Genomic DNA, 22623 nt, shown 5'->3' on the forward strand with positions numbered 1-22623 from the left:
TTTCCTGGGCTTTTTTTCTTCAGTAAAAGACATGAAAGAATATAAGGGCACCCTTCAACTCTGTCTTCTCCAGCCTGTTAAAAGGTAAAATGCTTCCAAACTTCATATACACTGCCTGCCTCTGTGTGTGCATGCGTGTGTGTGTGTGTGTGCATGCGCGCATTACTTTGTTTCACTACTATGACAGCACATGCTTCTCCGAAGCTATTCACAGCATTAGAAATACAACTCCTCCCTCCAGTGCCCCGTGTGTGTGTGTGCGTGTGTGCGTGGCTTGGGCTTGCTGCTTCAGCTCACTCCTCTCAGATTGTGAGGCTGGCGGTCACGACTCTGCTCCACACCTCCAGGCTTCATATGGAGGGGAGGAGTACCGGGGAAAAGCAGGCACACAACTGACCTACAGAACCATCGATAACTTACTCCCTCGCAGCACAATTGCATAGGAAAGGGGAGGGAGGAAGGAGGGGAAGGAGGAGGAGAAGGGGGGAAAAAAAAGAAAATCCAGAGAATTCTAGTCTGGCAAATATAGTGAAACCAAGCGGTCGGAGTTCATTTGCTCTAGAAGACCAGAGAAGAAAGAGGACGTTAAATGAAAAAAGCAAGAACCATCTGTAGCTTTTTTTCCTGATAGTAGCAGTGTTTTAGAGGTAAAATGATTCCTCCGAGCAGCACGACTGAAGTCAGCGTGGATAGTGTGGAGAAAGAGAATGAAGTGGAGAGCACAGAGCAGCCCCCCTCTCCAGCATCAACTACCAGCCAGGAATCAAAGGTACTCAGAGAACGAGATTTGTTGGGGGTTTTTTTTCCGTCTTTCTTTGTTTTGAAAAGAGATGCATTGCTTTGATTTTCATTTGGAGCCCTGTGCCAGGATCAGCGGCAGAGTGCTATGAGCCACCTCTGACTGCGGTGCCTGCTCCGACACTCCTGCTTCTGAATTCTCCCTGTCACCTCAGGAGTCTGCACTGGGAAAATACCTGCCTTTTGAGATGTTTGGGTTTGTGGATTTTTGCCTGTGTTTTCTCCTCCTCATTACAGTAACGTCCTGGGGTAGTGACAGAGCTCAGGGAGGGGATCACTGTCAATGGATATTGTTAGTTATTTTCACATTAAGTATCACTGAAAGGGTTTGGTTGGAAAAATTGATTTTTCTCAAAGGTTCAGGGAAAATAATTTTGTCTGGGGGCTTGGGGTATTTCACCTGACTTTCCTTCTCTGGCAGACTCATAAGTGAACTTTCACTGTTTAATGAGTCTGTTAAAACAGGAGATAAGTGACAGTTTTATCACAATGAACGTTATGTACACCACCCAGAAAAGGATTTTTGTTTTCACAGCCTTTTTTCTGAGTTTTTCAATGTGGTTCAATTTACCTTACTGAAAATCAACTTTTAGCTTAAATGGCATAGCCTCTGAAATTTTAATTGACTCGCATATGAAAAGTTTTTCAGACTGCCAGGATGTTACTCGGAAGACAGAGAGGTAAAAGGTAAAGCAATAACCTTACATAATGAAAGTTCTGTGCATTGGATAATGTGCTTTTACTGATCCTCTGTTACTTATGATTGATTCCATGATAGCACCTGACAGATCTTTCTGTGAACTTCATAGTGATGCTGTGTAAACATGTAAAAATAGGGAGGTCCTTGTCACTAGGGGCTTACAGGTGGGTAAAGCCTCAGGAGGTACTGTGTGAGGAAAACAGCTGCTAGACAGGGAAGGTTTGTGCTGGCCTGAGTTTAAAGGCAGTGTCTTCCTGGCTTTGATATGGAAAGACTGCTACATTATTCTGCAGTTATAGCTCTCCACTTTCTGGAGAGTGAGTTGAAATTATCTGTCTGTGTGGGTAGAGTTTTGACGTGGGCTTGGGGATTTTTTATTTTATGTATTTATTTAGATGCTATACTCCAAGGAGGAGAGCTAAGGTATTCCCTGTGTAATACACCCTCTTTAAAAGAAAAGAGCTCTTCCAGCAACAATAGCATACAATATTCACTATACACATTTAGCTCAACTGGAGTCTCCATGATTCATGGAAAATGTAAAGCAAATGGATTATTGGTATAAGCCCAGGCTGTAAAAGGATATGGTACCTAAATCCCACTCCCCTGAGTCCACTTCTCTGGAACTGCTGAACTGTTACACAGCAGTGGGAAGCTTTGCCCCTAGTGAGGTCCCAAAAGTAACTGCAGCCTTCACTGCACTGCCAGCACCAGCTGCTCCAGTGCTCTGGGCTGTGCACAGGGCCCGGTGGGCTGTGTGCTCCCCGTGATCCCAGCTATGCTCCTCGCCCTGTGCCAGAATGGTTAAGGAGCTCCATGTGCCACTTGATAACAATGGTGCTTGAGGGACTTTCCCGCTGGATCACAGAATGCTGTTCCCAAAACAAACTGACTGGCATGGATCCAAAACTGAGAGAAAGTGAAGAGCTTCACAGAGGGTTCCTTCTTGCTGTTTGTGCTTCCAAGGATGACAACAGGAATTAGGCACATCTGGCCAGGGAACAAATAGGCTACAAACTAGTTTATAATCAAACATTATCATCATCTATTGTCTTTTGAGCATTTGAAGCAATACACTGGAATAGGCAAAAGCTATAACCATGCAGTTGATGCCATTACTTGGATAGAGATATTCTTAGTAAACAAATTATCTGTGTGTTCACATTTTAGAGCTGCAAATATGATCAGATAGCATGATGTACTGTCATTTCAATAGATAGAGTCAAAAGAGTCTTCTGATCACTGGGGTAATAAGCTTTCATTGTTTGGTCCAAGGAAACAGGAAGATGGAAAAAATTCTGTGATTTCATAAAGATGTTGTGTGTGCTTGGGGTTTTTTCTTATTTTCTAGGATAATTGATATACTTCAAAAACTAGAGACTGACAGAAGCATTGGTCAGTGCTTTTATCCTGTGGTGTCCCATGCTGAGGGAGCTAGCCTGTCATTCACAGAAAACTAAGCTTTCTTCAGGTACTCTCTGCTGCTTAGGTTAACAAGTTCATCTGCTGCATTTACTGCAGAACAGTTTGTGCAGTATCTAATTACCCCACAATGACTTTTTTGTGTGGCAAAACACTCCAACCTTGACAATTTTTTTGTGTGGCAAAACACTCCACTTATTATGATTCCAAATATACAAACAGAACCAACACGGATAATAGCAACCTTCAAAATGCATTTGATAACACTTCAGCAGAAAAGCAATTTTGAAAAAATAACGTAGAACTAATAGCTGCAAGCTTGTGTCCAGTCCAACTGAATCATAGACATTGGTGGCACATAATCCCTTGTCATAATAAAGCCCAGAAATCAGTTTTATCTTGCACCCTCCAAACTGTACTTAGAAGATGTCAGGGAACAGGTACTGCAACTTCTGACTAGCGCTGAGTTTGAGAGGCAGAACTTCAGGCTGCTACAAGCAGCCAAAATTTGGAAGGATGACTCTCATGTGTTAGTCACACACCTCTGTTACAGGAAAGCAGCTCACTCTTAAACTCATGTAAAAGCCTCCCACCACCTTTTCCTATGGATTAGGAGCATAGTTGCAGGTGAGAATACCCTGGCTGCTGAAAGAGCCATCCTGTGGTACTATGGGTACAACTATTGTGCTAAAAACACTAGAACCTGAACGGCTAAGAATGTTGCAAAACTAAAAATTAATTTATTAAATTAATTTATTGGCTCTTGAAAACATTCATTTCACACCTTAGTATGACTTGAGTGAATACTTAAAGTTCACTAGGAGAATGACTTCAGGAGAGTACCACAAAAATGCATGTAATTGCTAAATTTATTACATTCATGTGTTTGTGGTTATGGCTCCCACCTGTTTGGGTCCTTTACATCTGGTTTTCAAGATGGCAAATTACTAGTTTGCCAAAGACTTTTTTTAATTTACAACTCAGCAAGGGAGGAAGTCATCATTTAATGAATCCTGAGGGAAAATTTCTTCCTGGTGGTAGCAATTAAAGACACACTGCACACTTGTTGAATCACTAACTTAGCAATATAAGCAGAAATCTAGTAGCAGCAATCAGAGATCATATTTCTGATGTCTTTTATCTAAATGTACCTTGGAATTTAATAAAGAAAACTAAAATTTGAAGGAATATGTGTCCAAAGAAAGGAGTCCTACACATGGCATGATTTCTTTATGTTTTGGTGTAGCTGGCACATAATTTTAACTTTGTACTTGTTTTATTTCACTGACATTTGTATATGAAGAGGAAAGAACCCATCTGCTCATTTCTTTAGTATGAATCAAGTTGTTATCACTCTTCTGTGAGCAATGGCTGGGGTATTCCTGGAAAACAGGGTCTATCTTTGAAAATTCCCCTAGCACTTTTACGTTTTAGGGGACACCTGAGCATCTACAATGTTTGAGCTAGTACCACTAGGGTGGATTAGCACTGCTGATCTTCAAGCTATTAGTTTCATGTCAATATGTTAAATGTCTTTCAGGCTTTCTCATACACCTCAGAAGGGGTATCAAGTCCTGCTTCTACCATTTTAGGCAATCACGTAAAAGTTACTTATTTAAAAATATTGATGGATTTCTGTGAAGACCAAATTTTATTTCTCACAGTTTTTCCATTTCCACCTACTTTATTTAATAAAATACAACTATAATTGGGTTGTACTGTAGTCACGCATCTTTGGAAGGATTCAAAATTTTCCTCTGAACCGCAAATTTGTGCGTCTAAGAAATTGCTTACACTCAGGTCAGCTAGGTAATTTGAACAGCTAAAAAACTGAAGAAAAAAAGATAAATTGGATCTCCAAATAAATATGGTATCTGGACTATGTATTTCAAAAAATAAATGAGTCAGTCTCAGTCTGACACTTTCACACACTGACCACCTAGTGGGCAATATTCAGGGAAATGCAGACCATTATCTTCAAATTCAGGTATGGCAATTCAGGAGATGCAGCACAGTTGTTCCAACATGAGCTAACCTGATAAGCAGTACATAAAATGGAAGTTAAAAAGAATAGGAAGCCAATAAAAGGATTTAGCATTGAAGTTCAAGATGTAGACTTCATTTATTAATATCCCCCACATCGATCAAGAAGATTGAACTTACAGACCTGCTGGATCAGTAGAGCAATATTGCTTACATGAGGTTTCAAAACCAGGAGTTAATATTGGATATTGAACAAACATAAACAGCTTGAAACTCTTTGGATTGTGTGGGATTTAAATCACATAGGACTTGTGCTATGCTGTTAAGCAGAGATCTTCCCCACTTAAAGAGTTAATACTTTATGAGGCTCCATAGATGGTTACTCATCAATATTTTAAAAGGGCAGGGAGTATGGTGTGCAGTTAGTGTTTCACTCTCCACACCAGTGATAAATATGCAGCATGTAAACTACTGCTGTAGTCTTCAAAGGAATACCAAACAGCTTAAAAACATCCCGTGAAAGGGGAAGAAAGAACAGTTCTCCTTCTGAGTGTTACTTCCATGCCTCTGTGTAAAATGGTGAGTACATGCTGTGAAGGTAAGACTAAGGGAAAGAAATTAGATTAAGTATTTTTATGTGTTTTGCAACAAATTATGTAAAGGAAGGTTTCCTTAAAGCAGGAAAGTAATACTCTAACCTATCAATGTCTCTTCAGCAGACTCATTCTTGTGTTTACACTTATTTTGAATTTTCTTTCTTACTCTCATTCTGATTGAAACTCTCTGGTATTGTTTTTACTTTGATATATATGTCAGATAAATTTCTAGGCACTTTGAGATATCTAAGACAAAATAGAAATGTGATCAGTTCATTCTCTTCTATCCACACTTTCAATGGTGCCAAAATGGAGAAGACATCTATTATCCTTCAACAACTAAAAATGACTTGACTGAAATCTAGTGTGGTAAAAATAAAAAAAAAAAAAAGGATTTTAAAGAAGTGCAAATTTTCACTGAAAGAAAACAAGTTGTTTACACAGATGGAAGAGAGTTCAGTCCACAGTCTCAGTCTCTTAAGCTGTATTCTTCTTCAGAAAGTCATTCTGTTGAATTCAGCTTTTACCGCTACTTTTAAAAAGCCTTTCCAACACCTGTATGGTCTAATAATGGCATGGGGATGTCCTCTAGCCTTCACCCTCTTGTAATTTCCGTCTATGTTTATTTTTTGCCAGCTTGTGTGGCATTGTAATTTTAATAATATTGCTTTAGCTTAAACATCTCTTTTCCATTCTTGGTGAAGGTTTCCATCACATAAGAATAGACTTTCATCTCTCTTACCAGCCTTTTATTTTCTATACTAAATAATCTGGACTGACATAAAATAAACTCTCCATTCTTCATCTCATTCTAGTAGCAGAGCTGTGCCCCCATTTCGGTATTGAATAATCTTTCTTGGAAAAGGGTGACTGAATTTGTGCATGGCATTCTCTACGAGAGCTTGTACAGTATCACTAACTCCCAGAAACCTTGCCTCTAATGTTGTGTCTCCTAGTCACTCCTTGGTGAACCAGAGGTCTTCATTCTATTTTTCTGCAATTTCCAGGGGATCCAGGCAGGATACATTTGTCTGTCCTCATCTACAGTGGTTTGAATCAGGTCTCAGGCACAGAAGTTTGGATTTCCGCTGCTGAACTTCATCACATTTCCCTGAGCCCATCCCTCAAGATCCAGGCCTCCCCACATGTGACAAATGCCTCCCACCTCATGTTAAAGAAACTTCCCTGTCCAACCATCCAGGAGCCACTCTGGCACAGTCACTCTTGGACCATCCAAGCTGGGACCGAGGCCCCTTCCCAGCTGCACATCCCATACTCATACAGTCACACCAGGTTTCCTTACCCACTTGATCCCAGATTTCCCATAGCACATTCTCAGCCATTTCAATCCTTAACACAATTTAATCACTGTACAATAGCAAAACAACAGCTTGAGGTGGATGCCTCCAAGGAGGGACCCCAAACCAAGGAAACCCTGGGGGTTTATACCTTTACAGGTAAGCGTGGGAGAGTCTGGAGTCCTCGGCTCTTGCCGTGTCTCTGAGTGCCACCAGGCTGTGCCACAGGTCCCCACACCCTTTGTTATGCAAAGGGTCAGCAGTTCACAGTCTTGCCTGGGGTCCTGCCACCCAGAGCTCAGTCTGCAGCTGCACACAGAGCTGTCTGCACTAAATGTATTCCTCAACAATGCCAGAGGGAAATGGCCTTATGACATGTGTAATCTTTGCAAAAAATCCAGTAATAAGAGTAGAGAGAGCGATATTGACCCTAAGACTACGTCAGTGCTGTTCTCTGAAGAACTCTGCCAATAACCAACCCTCAACTTCTCCTTTCAACAGTAACCATCTCCCACTGAACTTTCCATAAAACTTATTTACTATTTTCCTTCTTTTCTGTCTTGGCTAACAGATTTCCTTTCAGCAGCATATTCAATAATTTAAACAAAATCCAAGTAGACACAATCTACCTTTGACCTAAAACATTTTCCAGAAAATTGTCTAGAAAATTGTTCATCTTATTCATTACAACTGATCTAGGAGGATTTATCTTATTTTTATTGTTTCATTTTGATTTGGTTTTGTCAAATTCTCTTGAGGTCAGATCTACAAATCTGTATTTGCTGGGATCACATTTTCTGCCTCTTGACAGAGACCTCCATTTCACTTTACATCATTTCTGTCTTGATAAAGCTTGTTAAGGAAACTTGTTTCTAGACTTTCAAAGTAAAATTTTATAACAGAGTTTAACTAGTTTCTTTTCTCCCTTTCACCTCAACAGACACATTAAACTGCTTTTTTAATGTCATGCCATAAATTTCTGTAATCTCTTTCCTATTATTCCTTTTGTTTTTCCCCAGCATCATGGTTCTGAGAAGAAGGTAAGCTGAAGTGTTTGCTGAAGTTCCAAACCAGTCTTTTACCCTGTCTTTACTGTACCACAGCCTTTTTCTTCTTTTTCGTTCTGTAGCCCAAATCTGTTCATTGACATTTCCTTAAATACTTTTTCAAAGAACTCACTCAGCTTTTCTTGATAATTAATATCATTTGACCTAAGGAACTGTGCTTGAAACATCCAGGGTTTTTTTCCATACCATTTGTTTTACTATTTTCTTTCTCTTGTTCCCCTCCCCACCATTCTTTGCAGACTCTTTTCTTAGTCCAAATTTCCTTTTTGAGGTAACTATTTTCATGCAGTTTTCCAAGAGCACCCATTCACAGAGCCTTTTTATTTATCTTCATTTCATAGCATTAGTATTAGTATTACAGCTTTGAAGAAATTATATATCCCTTACACATCCAAGCACATTCAAGACAGCTCTGCTGCTTTCCAGACCACTGCTGAGACATTCATACCTTCCTACTGATACTAGTTCAGGTCCTTCTGTGCCATGCTCCAAAGAGTGATGGAGTCTAAAATATACCTCTAGGTATCTGAGAGTGCTGAAGGCTTGAACTTTCTACAAGGGAATGGAGAACATCAATTTTGGATTTTTGAAATCCAAAACCTGGCTTAAAGGTTCATTTTTCCCATGCATTTTATTTAATTTAAATGCAAGTAAATCATAACAACTTGATAGAAAACTGTAATTCTTTGTATGACAGGCATTTTGCCTATTGCCTAGGAGCCATTGCTGTATACTCCTGATGGGTAGAAGTTTGCATATTTGATAAATTTATACTCATGTTTGTCAGGCAGAGGACTAGGCTTTCAGATGTGAGCATGAGTTGAATATTCTTAACACAGTACTCAGTCCTGCACAACTTCCAGTTGCATAGGCAAGCAGTCATTCAGTCATTCAGTGTTAAATGAGCACTTCCAAGGCAAGTGCTGAAGCTTAAGCAAACTTTGCACGTTCGTTAGCAAGGAGGACCAGCTGTGAAAATGAAAAATCTATGTGTGAGCAACTGACTTGACTTTGTTTTCCTTTGACATACACCTCAGTTGGAGGAAACTCCCTTTAATTCAGTAGACCAATTGATAGAGTAAATGCTCCTTGTCAGGGAATTTAACTCAGGAATCCTGTAAAACGTATTTACAATGGATGTCTGAAAAAGAGTTTTCTGGAGTCTCTGACATCAGCAGTTAAATACGACAAATGGCTTGCACATCTTCTTATTTATTAAAATGAAATGAGTTTCATGTCTGTAGTCTCACATAAACATGCTAGAGGCTCATGGAATATTTCTCCCTGACAGGTCAGCATTTCTTAGCTGACCTGTTTCTAAGTGATGAGAGTAGTTTGCTAAGTACTGTCAAATGGAAGCATTACTGTTTAGGGGCTGCAGTGGTGTTAAAAATATCATAGCATGAATAATTGTGAGAGAGAGGTATTTCCCAGCACAGGAGGCTGCAAGTTCAGTATGGAACTGCAGTCCTTTAGGCAAGTAACAGCAACAACTTTAATGCTTTTCTTTTCTGTAGACATAATATGCTCCATCTCTGAGTGCCATTTAAAAGCTTTATTAAAATGCCACACATGCACTGCTTTATTAATAAAGATCATTTTAGCAGTCTAGTATTCTGAATAGAAAAGGAAAATGAAGCTGACCTATAGTAACCAATGATTAGGCTTAACGAAGAAAGGAGCAAGATATTATAAACTTGTATTCACAAAGCTATTAAAATCTGCATTTAGAATATTTTTTTTCACTTATTCATCAGAGTAAGACAAAGAAATGTGTGTTTTGGAAGCACAGCTACAGGTTAGAGGGCAAAGTCAACCTGACAGATTATTATAGCAAATACTGTTAAATACGATCTTACAGACAGATGCCATTACCACAGTATTTGACTTCTTTTTTTTTTTTTTCCAAAATTGCTCATTCTTAGTGAAGGGAGGCATCAGCTTTTGTCAACCAAGGGTCAGATTTCTGGCATGATGCAAAAAAGTCACCTTCTAAAATGTCACTTATATAGGTGCACTATTCATCATTGATTTAACAGTGTTTTCCCTGCCAGTTTAAATGCTGTGGTTCCCAAAATCAAACTATCTTGAGACTGAAATGAGAGTCTAAAAGCCCTTACCCAGCCTTTGTGCATACAAAGGGTGAGAAATGGCCTTGGACTGGGTATCTCCATGATCACAAATAGTAAACCTTCCAGGCAAAATTCAGCATGGTAAACTTCTGTGCAATTAAATTGAGAATCCAGTTGTTCAGATGTTTCAGCCTCATATGCATTTTTAAAATGCACCTACTGTTATCAGCTAGTATCAGTCAACTCAAGGACCCAGTATATACCATTTTTGTTGTACCTCTTAGTGTACTTATTTATATTATTTGTAAGTGTTATTAGATAATTTCTCACTTATGTTCACACATCCTCTTTTAATTTAAATTATCTAATCAAGGAATAATTTACAAATAAACACAAGGCAACTTATTTTCCAGACATTTCTGGTAAGGAGCATTCCAGTGAAATGCGTGCTTTAAATAAAAGCACTTAGTGTTTATTTTTCAATGTCAAAACATCTGATCTTGAGGAATTGTTCAGTTTCTTGATTGTATAAATTTTTGCTGGGGAGGTTTCCCTGACAGCAGGTGAAATTTCCAGAGAAAAGAGAAAAAAAATTGCATCCTAGGTTATGTTGTACAGCCTCACCTGTAATTAGAGACCAGCTATAGGCAGGTAAGTTAGTAGTTCAGTTCCCCTATGTTATAAATGGAACACAGACCAAAACTGTTTTATCAAAGGTGATTTAGAGGAAAAGCCTGCTTTGTGTGATCTAAATTAGCCTCTCTGAGCAGAAATCTTTTTCCATTGACCATAGCAGGCAGCTACAGCTGAGTTAAAAGCTCAGATTTAAGTGAGGTGAAAACCACTGGGATTCTGTCAGAGCGAGGTCTTGAACCTTGCCTACAAAGACTGGTCAGCTGTCTGTTCCCCTGCATGGCTAGTCTGTCTGACTTTCCTCTCTCTGGCCCACAGCTCTCTCAAAGACATTCTGAAAAGCTGCAGTTGTTTTTTATGCATACATGGAACAAAATCATTCAAACTTTGAATATTTTTGCTAAGCAGAACTGCTGTTTTCTAGCCGGTCCTGTAATGGAAAGCTACGCACCTATGACAAAAAGAGAGAAAAGTGTGAGCCTATCCAGGCTCCAGAATGTGAAGTGCTGCTGTTAAACTGTAGCCACAAGATGAATCATGTACCAGTTTCGTGAAGTATGGGCACGCAGGAGTCTTTGGCAGGTTCACAGCAGTTAGATCTACCTCCTGTAGTTAGTTGTAATGATAAATGGATTTCATCCTCCTGACCGTTACACATCCAGGCAAACAGTTACCTTTTTTGCTACCTCACCAAGTCACTCTCTGCCTTTCTTTCTTCCCTCTCTGTTCCTATTCTCAAATGCTGTAAACCATGACGAGGCTCTCTGATACAATGAGTCTTTACAGGAAAAACTTCCATATTTCCAAGCTTAGCCAAGTTTAGAGATTTCTGTTAAGAAAATGGATGGTGGTTCTTCTGTTAGGGAAAAGGCCTTTTTATAAACATTGTGTGGATGCAGACACTCATGCCATAAGTACACTTGGGAAAAAAGCAAACCCACTGTTTGTACTTTCCCTTTCACCTATACTTCAGCTGTACTTGCATTATTCAGTTGCATTTAATTTCCTCACATTTTCTGGTTTTACGTAGTCTGTTCCTCGTGTGTGGATGCCTATTTATCTCTTGATGTAACCTCATCGTGCCTTTGTATGTAGATACAGGAAACTATACACAAATTTAAAATGTGGACAATGAGGTAATACAAAACATTCCTTAAGGAGAAGAAATAAAGCCTTCTTCCTAGTTTTTCCATCTTGTCCCCTCCTTTCTGGGTAGGTAGCTGGGGACCAATGCTACTCAGAAGATCCCTTTTCAAGTGCAGTGCTGGTGAAGGGCTTTTGAGCTCCTGCCTACCCCAGAAGCTTAGGCTCCCACAGACTTCCCCAGGCTGCAATTCTGCCCTTCAACAACACTGGCTTTTTTAACAGTTCCTGCCTGGCATCCAAGAAAAATGCTCTGGACATCTTCCTTAGATATTATCAAAGCTAACATGAATGCCAACAGCTGTAATAGACCTACCTGAGTCCTGCAAGAATGTAAACAAATTGAAAGCGTTTCATAAAGGTCCAAAAAAATGACAGTCAAACCTTAAATGAAAAATCTTAATAGAGTGATTTTCCTTTGAGGATAATGCAACTATGACTAGATGCTGGCCAGAAGTAGCCACTCAGTCTGCTCAAAGAAGCATCAGTTCTTTTTTAAACAAGATGAGAAAGCTAGCCTATTTTTTTTCTGGCATTGTAGGGAACACACTGTAATAAATACAATATTCCTGAAGTAGCAATAGAGGTAATGTCATTTCATCTTTACTACCAGCTACTAAATTCCAGGAAAAAAAAAAAATCTCCTTTCCATGAGTTAATATCCTTCCAGTACAGTCACACTCATAGCCTCTGCTGCATATATTTAAAAAAAAAAAAAAAACAAACAAAAAACTAATGGGAGAAAATTGATATAAATCTCAGAATTTAGCAATACACTTGATCTTTAGTTCAGCAGTAGGCAGTAACTATTTCTGCTGTAATATTTCACATGCCTTATAAGTCAGTGTTACTCAGCTAACATCAAGAATTTTACCTACTCTGACTGTAGAATAAATGAGACAAAGCTAAACTCTTCCTGGAAGTCCCCCCTCTTTTGCAGGATTCATATTCACATTCTTTAAAACTCTCTTTTAACTTGACTTTCCTTTCTTCTTCCTTCTATGTCCCTGCTTTCCTCCCTGCCTGAATCCCTCCTGCAGCCCCATGCAATATGCTGTTCCTGTTAAAGTCACTGATATTATTTTTGTCAGACAAGGCTTCACAGTTTTACTGGTCCAAGATCCCTGACTTTCCTATCAAAGCAGTAACTCCTATTACATTAAATAACTGATAACTTATGTCAATGACAACAGCTCTTTTCTCTTGCAACACCAAAATTATGAAGCTCCATTTATTAGGTGAGCACAACATCATGACAGTATTACAAGCTTTTTTTCAAAAACATTATTACTATTATTAGGTGTTTGTGTGCAGGATTTCATTAGCAACAGTTTGACTTTAGAAAATTTTGATGAACTTAAAAAAGATTCTTAACATTCAGAAAAAAAAATTTAGTTCTTCAGAAAGAAGAACTTATAGTCTTAAATTCTCTTTTTTCATATGGCATTCTGTATGCAACTATCTTTTTACACAAAACCAGCTATCTCAGTATGAAACCACATTTTTACAGTTCAGTCAATCTTGAAATTTTGATAGAGGTAATTTGAGAAGGAAAGTTGTGCAGCTGGTGAGGATAAAAATAAAATGTTTTTGTTTTGCAGGGTTGATCTTGAAACAGTAGCTGGCTAAAGATATGTTCAGCAGCTTGGAGGCTTAGGAAAAAATATAAAAGAAATGGATTAGCCTGAGGCAAAAGGAGTCAAAAATAGATCATAAATCTCATACTTAACAACTCCTGCTAACATCTCCAAACATACGTATTTACATTGTCAACTTCTTGAAGCAGTGTTTAGGCCTTCAAATGTCTCCATAAAGTGCCAAGTAACTGTGTGTCATCTGTATGACAGTATCATCATCAAGTTAAAGAGATTTTCCATGTGGAGAATTGGCCTATTCTTTATGTAGGACATTGAATGCAGTTTTTGCTGGACATGACTAAAAAGTAATAACAAAAAGACAAAAGACAGAGTGAGATGGAAACTTTCTGTAGCAGTAACAGATTCCTTGGAAACTGGTACTACAAGCACAATTTTCCCAAAAGTTTTTGGAAATGCTTTTTGAAAATCAGAGAGATGCTAGAGTATATTTGCTTAAAGGGATAAATGCATGCTGTATTTTGCACTTTGAGAAGAGCTATAATGGAAAATGTACCAGATCTGGACCAGGTCTGAAAATAAACGATCTTTGTCATGATGGACATTAAGATAACTGGCTGCAGAACAAATGACAAGGAAAATGTTATCAAGGTAGAAAAAACTTTTAATTGACACAGCATTTTTTATGTATGAGGTAGCTGCCATAGAACTTTAGAATTGAAAATACAAGATGAAGGAAACCCTGTGGGTACCCAGGAAAAGCATGGAGAAGCCCAGAGGGATTAACTAACTTTGCTCCTCCTATGCTATCAGCCCTGCCCCCAGATCCAGGACTTCATGCCAGCATGGTGTCAGGGCAGCAATGTGCACCAGGACCATGTGGATCCTGTTAGACTTGTGGTGTCTAAACCAGCATTGCCAGGGTGGCCAAGTGTCCTGGCCTTCTGAGTGGCTGGCAAGAAGCAGCGTTCACATGATGAGACATGCAAGCGTTCAGGAGGGATAAAAGGCAGCAAATTTGCTAGCAGGTTGCAAAAGTATACACAAGAAGAGGAAGGGAACCATGAAAAAGAAAAATTGGAAGGGAACCAACAAACACTGCTAATATTCTGTGTATAAGTTCCTATGCCGTATCTCACTGAGAAGGGCTTGAAATGGAAACATGGAAACGAGTTATAGGATTTGGATCTGAATCTCTGTTTGTGAACAGGGAGCAAAGAAGGTAGTGAGAAACCTGTGGGATCAAGTGAGACAAAATATCTGCTTGTAGGCTTCTCTTAAGCCAATAGGCCATACAGCACCCAAGTTCTGGCATTGTTTTCTTTCTTTGACTGAAAACCAGAGTAATATAATCTCAAAGTTAAAGCACAGTAGCTAAGCAAGAATTGGACAGAATTTATTCACACAAAGTATGAATTGATACAAGTGACTAGGAAAGACAGAAGAAGCAGAAGTGTAATGTCTCCTGGATCTATCTATATTTGGTTGTGGAGCAGCAGAAGACAAAGGTGGTTTAAGAAAAAGAGGAGGGAATTTAAAAGTCAGATAGAATCAGCCAGGTAATAGAATGTCAAATGGGGCCAGGTGTTTTTTCATGCTGCATGAAACATAAAAAGAAACATAAAAAGTTTTATTTCAAAATATACAAACAACAAAACGACCCCTCCAACCCTGAGCCATTACTCAGGATACATGCTCAATGAAGTCAGTGGGAGTTAGCAGTAAGCAAAGACCTTAGGATTTGGACCAGTGACAATAACTTTTTTGTAGAGCTGAGTACTTACATGTTTTTGTTGCAAAGCAATTTTAACAGTGTAAGTTCTGAGCCCCAGAAGTAAGAGTGGAAACACTGACAGAATATTAACTATAACAACTCCCAGTAGATCTCACACTTCCTTTTTGTTTTAAGATGACACAAATGTGATAATTCAGTATGTGGGTTGTGGTGTTCACGTTAATTTGCCCTCAGTTAGTATCAGCCTCTCTGCCAGATGTATTTCCATATTTGCTTCAAGAGATATACTACCATTTAAAGTATTATGAAACAGCTCTGTTAACAAAAATAAAAGGAAAAAAAAAAAAAAGAAAATGGATACAATATATTAGGGGAAACTACTGCTGTAGGTAGCCCAGCATTTTTTTAGCAGAACACTGTCGTGGTTTGGGTTTTTTTTAGAGGTCCAAGGGTGTTATACTGAGGCACAAGATCGATAGGGGAGATGCACATTTCATAGAGGTACAGACATGAGATACCGTCAAGGATGATTAATTTTACATTCACAATCACATTTGCTCCAGATTATTCATGAGAAGGAAAAGAAGCAAAACTCACATCCTGTTATTGTCAATCTTGAAGACTCTCAGCAGGTAGTTACCAGAGTAGCTTCTTTCACCTCATCAGGGCTGCCTAGATTTACATCACTCTGAAACCCAGCCTTTTAATCTCCAAATTTCATTGTGCCACTTCCACCTCACCAAAGATTAGTAAATGACTGAATCAGGAGTTACCAAAGGGGAATCAGTGTTCCATTTAGAAGCTGAAATGGAAAAGAGCTATCCAAAAAGAGATGCAAAAGATGAGATTCCCAGAAGGGACCTCAGAGATAACAGTCCAAATGCCTTCTACACCAAGGGGCAAGAGATAACAACATCCTGATAGAGGCAAAGTATGGAGATGACTGGCTGCTTAGCAACCAGGTGCCTGAGGTGAACCCCAAAGTATAAAACAAGACGTTGTAAACACCTACCTGTCTTGAAATTGAAAGTACAGGCTGATTTTTAAAAAAATGGAAGGACTATTCCTAACCATGCATTTTGGTTTCAGGAGGAAAATTTGGAGACAGTTCAATTGTCAGACCACAAAAGGGAGACAGGACTTACACAGAGGTCTGCACCAGACACCTTTCGTAACCTGAATTATAAAGGATGTCCTGCAGCTTTTGCCACTCATGTGGGAACAGTTATTTAGCAGCAGGGAGAACAGAATCCTGGATATAGGTACAGGATTTGTAGTCTTTGCCTCTGCTCCTGAGAGAAGCAGCCTGTCTTTTGTTAGGTGAGGCAGCAGAGGAGATCAAAGAGACAAAATATTTTGCAACACTGATATTTGATAATGACTGGAGTGTTCCTTAGTTTGATTTGCAAAGTGTTCTGATTTATGCACATGTTGACAAAGGAGGGAGAATTGATGATCATTGAGCTCAACACAATGAACCCAGTAGATCTTACTTTGGGACTGTTAATCTGATTTTCGTCAATTGGATTACAAATTTAGGAAAGCTACAGTACAGATTCTCTGAAAGATATTGTGACTTGTTATCTTGAAATACTGCAAATTTGAGAAAGATTCTCTCCTAGAAGCAGGCTGGAGGCACACCATGGTTGAGTGATATTATAAGCATTTTCCACACAAAAAATAAACTTGAATCAAACCTGTTAGGAAGTTTGAAGAAATACTGAGATCTCATGAAGATAATGTAGCATGCACTCTTTTTTTTCTAGATTACTCTTTCTAACACAGCTTGATTAAAAGAAATCAAAGGAATACATCAAAATAGAGCTGTTCAAAAACACAGAAGCAAAAATAGTGTTAGATACAAAATTTGAGAGTTTGGGTGTGGATTTTACTCAGTTTTTGATAAAAAAAGCCTTACATTTTTCTTCATTTTCATTCATACAAGTATTTATTTTGCATATGTTTCCTTCTTTTTATAAGATATTTTAAACTGTTTAAATGACTGTTAGTCTTTTGAAGTTACTATGAAAATATAATTTAGCAGGGAAGGAAACATGAGCACAGGGTAAGTTACAATTTCCTAAAATCTAATAGAGTGTCTTCTCTTTTTATGCCTTAGGACTAAGTAGACAGTTTTGACCATAATAGAGAGAAAAAAGGATTTCCCTGAGATGTGATGGCAATTGATACACTTAATAAATTTTGTTTCCTCAAATCTATCACTCCCTGTACTGCATTACTTTATTCTGTCATATCTGATACTGAATTTTGAAGATATATAAAAAGACTTTTCATACTTTCAAGCCTTAGAACTTTGTGTACTTTATTTCATGTTTGTCTCACATATTTGCCAATCCTGGTTCCTTTCAGTGTTAGAAGATGACTCACCTTAGGATAAGTTCAAACCAACTGCAGGATAAATTGTTGAGAACCATGTGCATTTTTAGCTTGGCTTAAACCAAACCAGAGTCATAGAGAGTGAACAGCTCTGCTAAGCAGTTTGGCTGCAGGCTGACCTCTTGACAATTCAGAGGTCGCTAACTAGAGATGCAAACACACAGGTGGCAAGGATGTAGTGCATCAGGAGAGGGCTGAGGACATGGGATTCACAGAGACATTTGTGGGAGCAGTGACACCTGGGTATCCCTTCAGATTTCATGCTTTCAGACCCTGAGGCTCTTTCAAGGATTTTTGCTGCTACACTCTGTCATGTCAATCAGAGCATTTCATTGTAGTTTAGGACTCTGTGTGTGAAGCAAAATCACAGAAAGAGCCTTGCCTGGAAAGGATTATATTCTAAATAGGCCTGAGAATCCGTGAGTGGATTTAAAAAGTAATATAAGACAGGGAGGAGAATCTGAGGACGATGATCAGAGCTGCAAGAGCCAAACAGAGTAGTTGTAGGTACCCAATGAATCACTAATAATATTATTGGTAGATATTACGGAAAATGTCTCCTCTTTGACTATTTCAGTAAAATATTCAACCAGAAAGTTTGAATTATTTGCTTTTTACAACAATAAAAAACATATTTGTTCTAACGCCAGCTATGCAATCTTCTTTGGGAAAATACACAAATATAATACGTAGCAGATTCTGCAATAATGAACACTCCCTCTTTGTCTGTAGTGGATTAAAAGGATACAGCTTCCAAGAGAGCTGACTAGAGCAAACACAACTGCATGATAGGGCCAGATTCTCAGACTGTATAAATCATCTGCAATTGAAGTCAGTTTAGCTAATTGTACTAGCAGAGTATTCTGACTATTTATTATTTAGAAAGAAGATGGTAGAAATCAGCTTTGTTTACAAATTTTATCATGGGTGCTTTGCCAATAAACAATACAACTCCTTAAGTATTAGAAAGATCCTTTTATCTTGTTAATGTTATAAGACATGGTACTCCTCTCATCAACAGGCAAACACATATATTGTTTATGAAATTGCATACTGCCTTTAGGCATGTTATAATCTTATTTTTGCTCATTAAAATGCCAAGGCAGACCATTTTCAACTCAAAATAAGTAAAAAACCCACTCTTGTCTGTCCTCAAAATTCACTTGCTTTTGTATCTCTCAGTTTTAAGAAGAAAATCATTAGCCTTCACGCTCACAAAAAGTAAGCACTCCTATTTGAGCTGGTTCCCTGTTGGCTCTGGACCAGCACAGCTAGCTGGAGCCCAGAAATACCGCCAGGGTATCTTACACCCTGGTAACATCCAGTCCTTCAACAATGCTAGTAAACAACTGAAGTATGTTCTGAGAGTTGCTAATACAAATTGAATGTTCTTTGACCCAGAAAATGGACTGTACTCAGTAGAGGAGATGCCATTCATCAAGGCTTTGTTCTCTCCCTTATTTGAAATGCTTTTGGTCTGAGTCCCTTTTGGTAATATCCCCTGTACCTGACATTTTCTCTAGCCAATCTACACATCATCTGAGCTAGGTGTGTTGAAGTCCTTCTTTTACAGAAATGTTAGAGTCAAATAATTTGGAAATTTGCTATAAGAAACTGCAAGGAAAAAGAAGTGGCTCCTTACAGAAGGTGGATGTTTATCTCACAGCAGAGTGAAATCTGTTGACAGAGCAGTTTTACTCTGCATACTAAACAAAATAGCTACATTTTATAAGGCTTGCGGGATTCAAACTGGCTTGATGGCTCATTCCAACTCTGTTAATACCCTGTATTACTTGTAGTAGATCTAATAATATCGTTAACACCAGTGTAAAAAAAGGGATAGAGAACAGCAAGCAATATTTTTTTTGTTTATTGCTAGCACAGTAACAATATAGCAAACAACTGATGCCTGAAAATGAGGGCTTGGTTATATGGTCGGTCAGTGAATTAGGGTTGAGAAGTGTGTCTCACTTGTTCATTTCTCCTGGAAAATAGTTAAGAGTGGGAAGGTACAGAACCAATCTCCTCATCGGCCCCACAGGAGCCTCTGCTGCTGTCAGGGATGGTTAATAGTGTCTGAGAAAGCACCAAGACCAAGCATGTTGGGAAATTACCTGATGTGTGCATTCTGGGGGCTCAGCAGCCCCTGCTTCATTCTTCCCATCCGCTTCTACTGAGCCCTGCTGACTGCCAATGTAGACAAGCTGGAGAATCAAGGGGAAAATTGTTCCTGGATACCAGGGAGCACTTAGGAGCCTGAATACAGTACTCTGCAACTAGGACACATGTCTTTGTAATTGCAAAGCTAGGGATTATAAAACAGCTCAAATCACTTACATCTTTCTGATTTTCATGGGAAGTTCTTAAACAGAAATTGTAGAAAAGCATTGGGTGCTTATCAAATAAAGTCCTGGTGAGGGCAGGTGCAATTGCCACTCACAGAAAAGGCAGAATGAATTTGAATAACTGTTCTTTTGCTGCCTCCTGTTTTCTGCTTATAGCAGCTAAAGAGTTGTAGTATAGGGGAATTAGGAATGGAGGAGTGCTGATAACAGAGCTTCCAGATCCCTTGAAGCTTGAACATTCAGTGACTTGGAGGAAAATTGAGATTGTGCTGCAAGATACAGGAAAAAAGGTTAATCAAGCTCTGAGATTGAGCTATTGCACTTATCTCTACCTTGCCTGTGGGGTTAGTATGTGCAGTCACTGAGAGTCTGTGTGACTGATAAAAAGCCTTTAACTAGAAAAAAAGATTTTCCCCTTACTCTAATTTCAAACCACAGGAACATCCTGGCTTTAATATCAAGGATTCATGTTTCTGAAGTGTCAACATTGTGAAGACTCCTGATGCTACCACAAGTCTAGAAAACCTCCTGTGCTTCTGCGAATGTTATTTTTATTTAAGTGAAAGCTAAATTGCAGCCTTGCTTACAGTGGAGAAAATGTGAAAGTCTTAAGAGATTTATTTCAAATATGTTTCTTAAAGCCTTTTTGTGCTTGGCTTAGGGGTTGTTTCAGTCTCAATACATGATTTTTCACTGAAGAGTTGAAGTATTGAGTGTAGGACAACCTTAGCTGCAGGGTTTTTTTCCAAAGTTTTGTAGTGTTTCTTCATAAGGTTTAACTTTGAAATCATTCACTCTGCAGAAATAAAGTATAAGTAATAAAATTTGCATACATTCCTCTTTATTGAAAGATTTGATTTCCACCTCAGGTGAACGCTCTATTAGGAGTTGTGGCATCACAAGTGCATTAACTCAGTTTACAGCAGACCAAAATCAGACATTTATATTACATGCCTATTACATACATTTGAAATCTTGCAATAAAAGAATGGGGATAATCCACACCAAATTTCAAAATGAGGAGATGGTACTATTTAAGTAAGGGAAGTGATGCTTGCTCAGCTATAGCCTAATAATTACTTAAGCTTTTATGGTTTTATTGTTTATACAATATGTATAACAACCAGCCCTTGCGCTTGCTTGGGCCAACTTTTCCTAAGTAAACAATCACATACCATTACCCTATTTCAAATTCTTTCATGAGCCTAATATGAGAAAGGAAAGTTGGATCCGATTTTAAAACCTGATGCCAATCTTCTATGGCCCTGTATACTCTCTCTTACGCATGAAGGGCACAAAACATGCTGATCTGAGAGGTATTTTTAACAGTAAGTGTGTAATCAGCAGTGCAAAATGCTAAATATTGCCAATATTCTTCATTTTCTCAGAGTCACTTCTGTATACAAATAACCTATTTGGGATGTAATAGTCCCAGACTTCCACTGGTGTTTTAAGTATGCAATGCAAGCCAAACATGTAGGTGTCTTCCAGTCTGAATGCAAATGGGCATGAAATCTGTGTTTGGCTAAAGACAAGGATGCCCATCTTGTCTGGGAATTATTGAACTGCATGAAAACAGGATGGTTCTCAAAGAATTTCAGAGAGGGCTATCAGCTTGTGCAGAGATGCCTGCCAAATCTGTGAAGGTAACTTTCTCAACTCATTCTTGGATATGTGTCCTATGTACATTCTGTGAGGGAATGTACAGAATATGCACAGTTTCATGCTCACCGTAGAGTTTATGCGTAGAGTTCATGTTTGGGCATGTATGGCCTGAATTCTGGACTGTTCTTCCTTGGAAAACTTGACTTTTCTGCTTGGGGGAGGAAAGGCTGCTAGTAGATTCCTCAACTGGTAAATAGCTGTGCACAGGAGAATGGGATAAGGACAGTAAATGCAAAGCTTCTTAGAATGTACTATATACATGGTCCAAACTAGCAGGACTGTTGTTTCATGATAAAACAAATATTGCACAGCTTAGGTTTCCTTCTCTGGCAGGAGCAGCATTTTGAAATTTAAATAGCTTCATGTGGGACTGTAGAAATGGATGGCAAATCAATAATGGATGCCATTTCAGTCACCTCGTGGTGTTGTAATTCTCTGTGTTTTGCTGCACTAATTAGGTCTGACTTCAATGAGAAACATTTCAGGAGCAAGGGGGTGAATTATTGCTGTGTCCTGGCTGTCACTGGGGAGATGAAGTAATCTCAGAACTGAATAACCTCAGTGATTTCAAGAGCCTGTAACTTAACATTCAAGAGGAAGAGGGAAGATCTCACATTCTGATGGTGCATTTTACAGTGAGTTTTGGGCTCAATCAGTCCATGTCTCAGACTCCAGATCAAAGAGCATCAGAAACCATAAACTGCACTTACCTCATAGCTAGCATTTAATTACTTAATTGCTCTTATTTTCGCATTGCCCTAGAGACTGAGAGTTTCCTGCAAATAGGTATTTCCTTCATTTGGATCCAGGGCTCCTCCCCTGAATCCAGAGTGAGTTGTGGGTGAGGTAGGTGCATGTGGGATGGGCTCCAGGCTCTGATGCCTCCCTACTCCCAAAGTCACTGTGGAGGAACAACTCAGGAAGTAGAATGCAGTTTACTTCCATGTAGCAAACCCAAACATTGTTAACTGGAGGCAATGGCAGCTCCTTGCCCATTTATTTGACTCTGGGATTTTATTGTGAAACATTGGGTAGAGAGCTGTTGTCTCCCTCTCCAGGAACAAGCTACTTGTTTCTGAAGGTGGAAGAGCGGCTTCCCCCCAGAGTGTCTTGACTCTCCTCTCCAACAGCATGCTGTCAGCCACATCATAAAGAAAACAGATGGATCAGGAAC

At 38.9% G+C, this 22623-nt stretch overlaps 1 protein-coding gene across 2 annotated transcripts in view; it reads left to right on the plus strand.

The window, feature by feature from the left end:
* The first annotated feature begins 253 nt into the window (after positions 1-253).
* Positions 254-22623, plus strand: part of STAC (SH3 and cysteine rich domain) — a 71424-nt gene continuing 49054 nt past the window's right edge. Inside the window, exon 1 of one of the 2 annotated variants that reach the window (XM_048298712.1) lies at positions 254-769. In XM_048298712.1, the coding sequence (XP_048154669.1) occupies positions 653-769 (117 nt within the window). In that variant the 5' untranslated portion in view covers positions 254-652. Of the gene's footprint in view, positions 770-5371; positions 5483-22623 lie in introns of those variants that run through there. The other variant, XM_048298719.1, reaches the window with a different exon arrangement.

Source organism: Corvus hawaiiensis, chromosome 1 (genome assembly GCF_020740725.1).
Source record: "Corvus hawaiiensis isolate bCorHaw1 chromosome 1, bCorHaw1.pri.cur, whole genome shotgun sequence".
In the NCBI taxonomy this organism is placed as follows: Eukaryota; Metazoa; Chordata; class Aves; order Passeriformes; family Corvidae; genus Corvus; species Corvus hawaiiensis.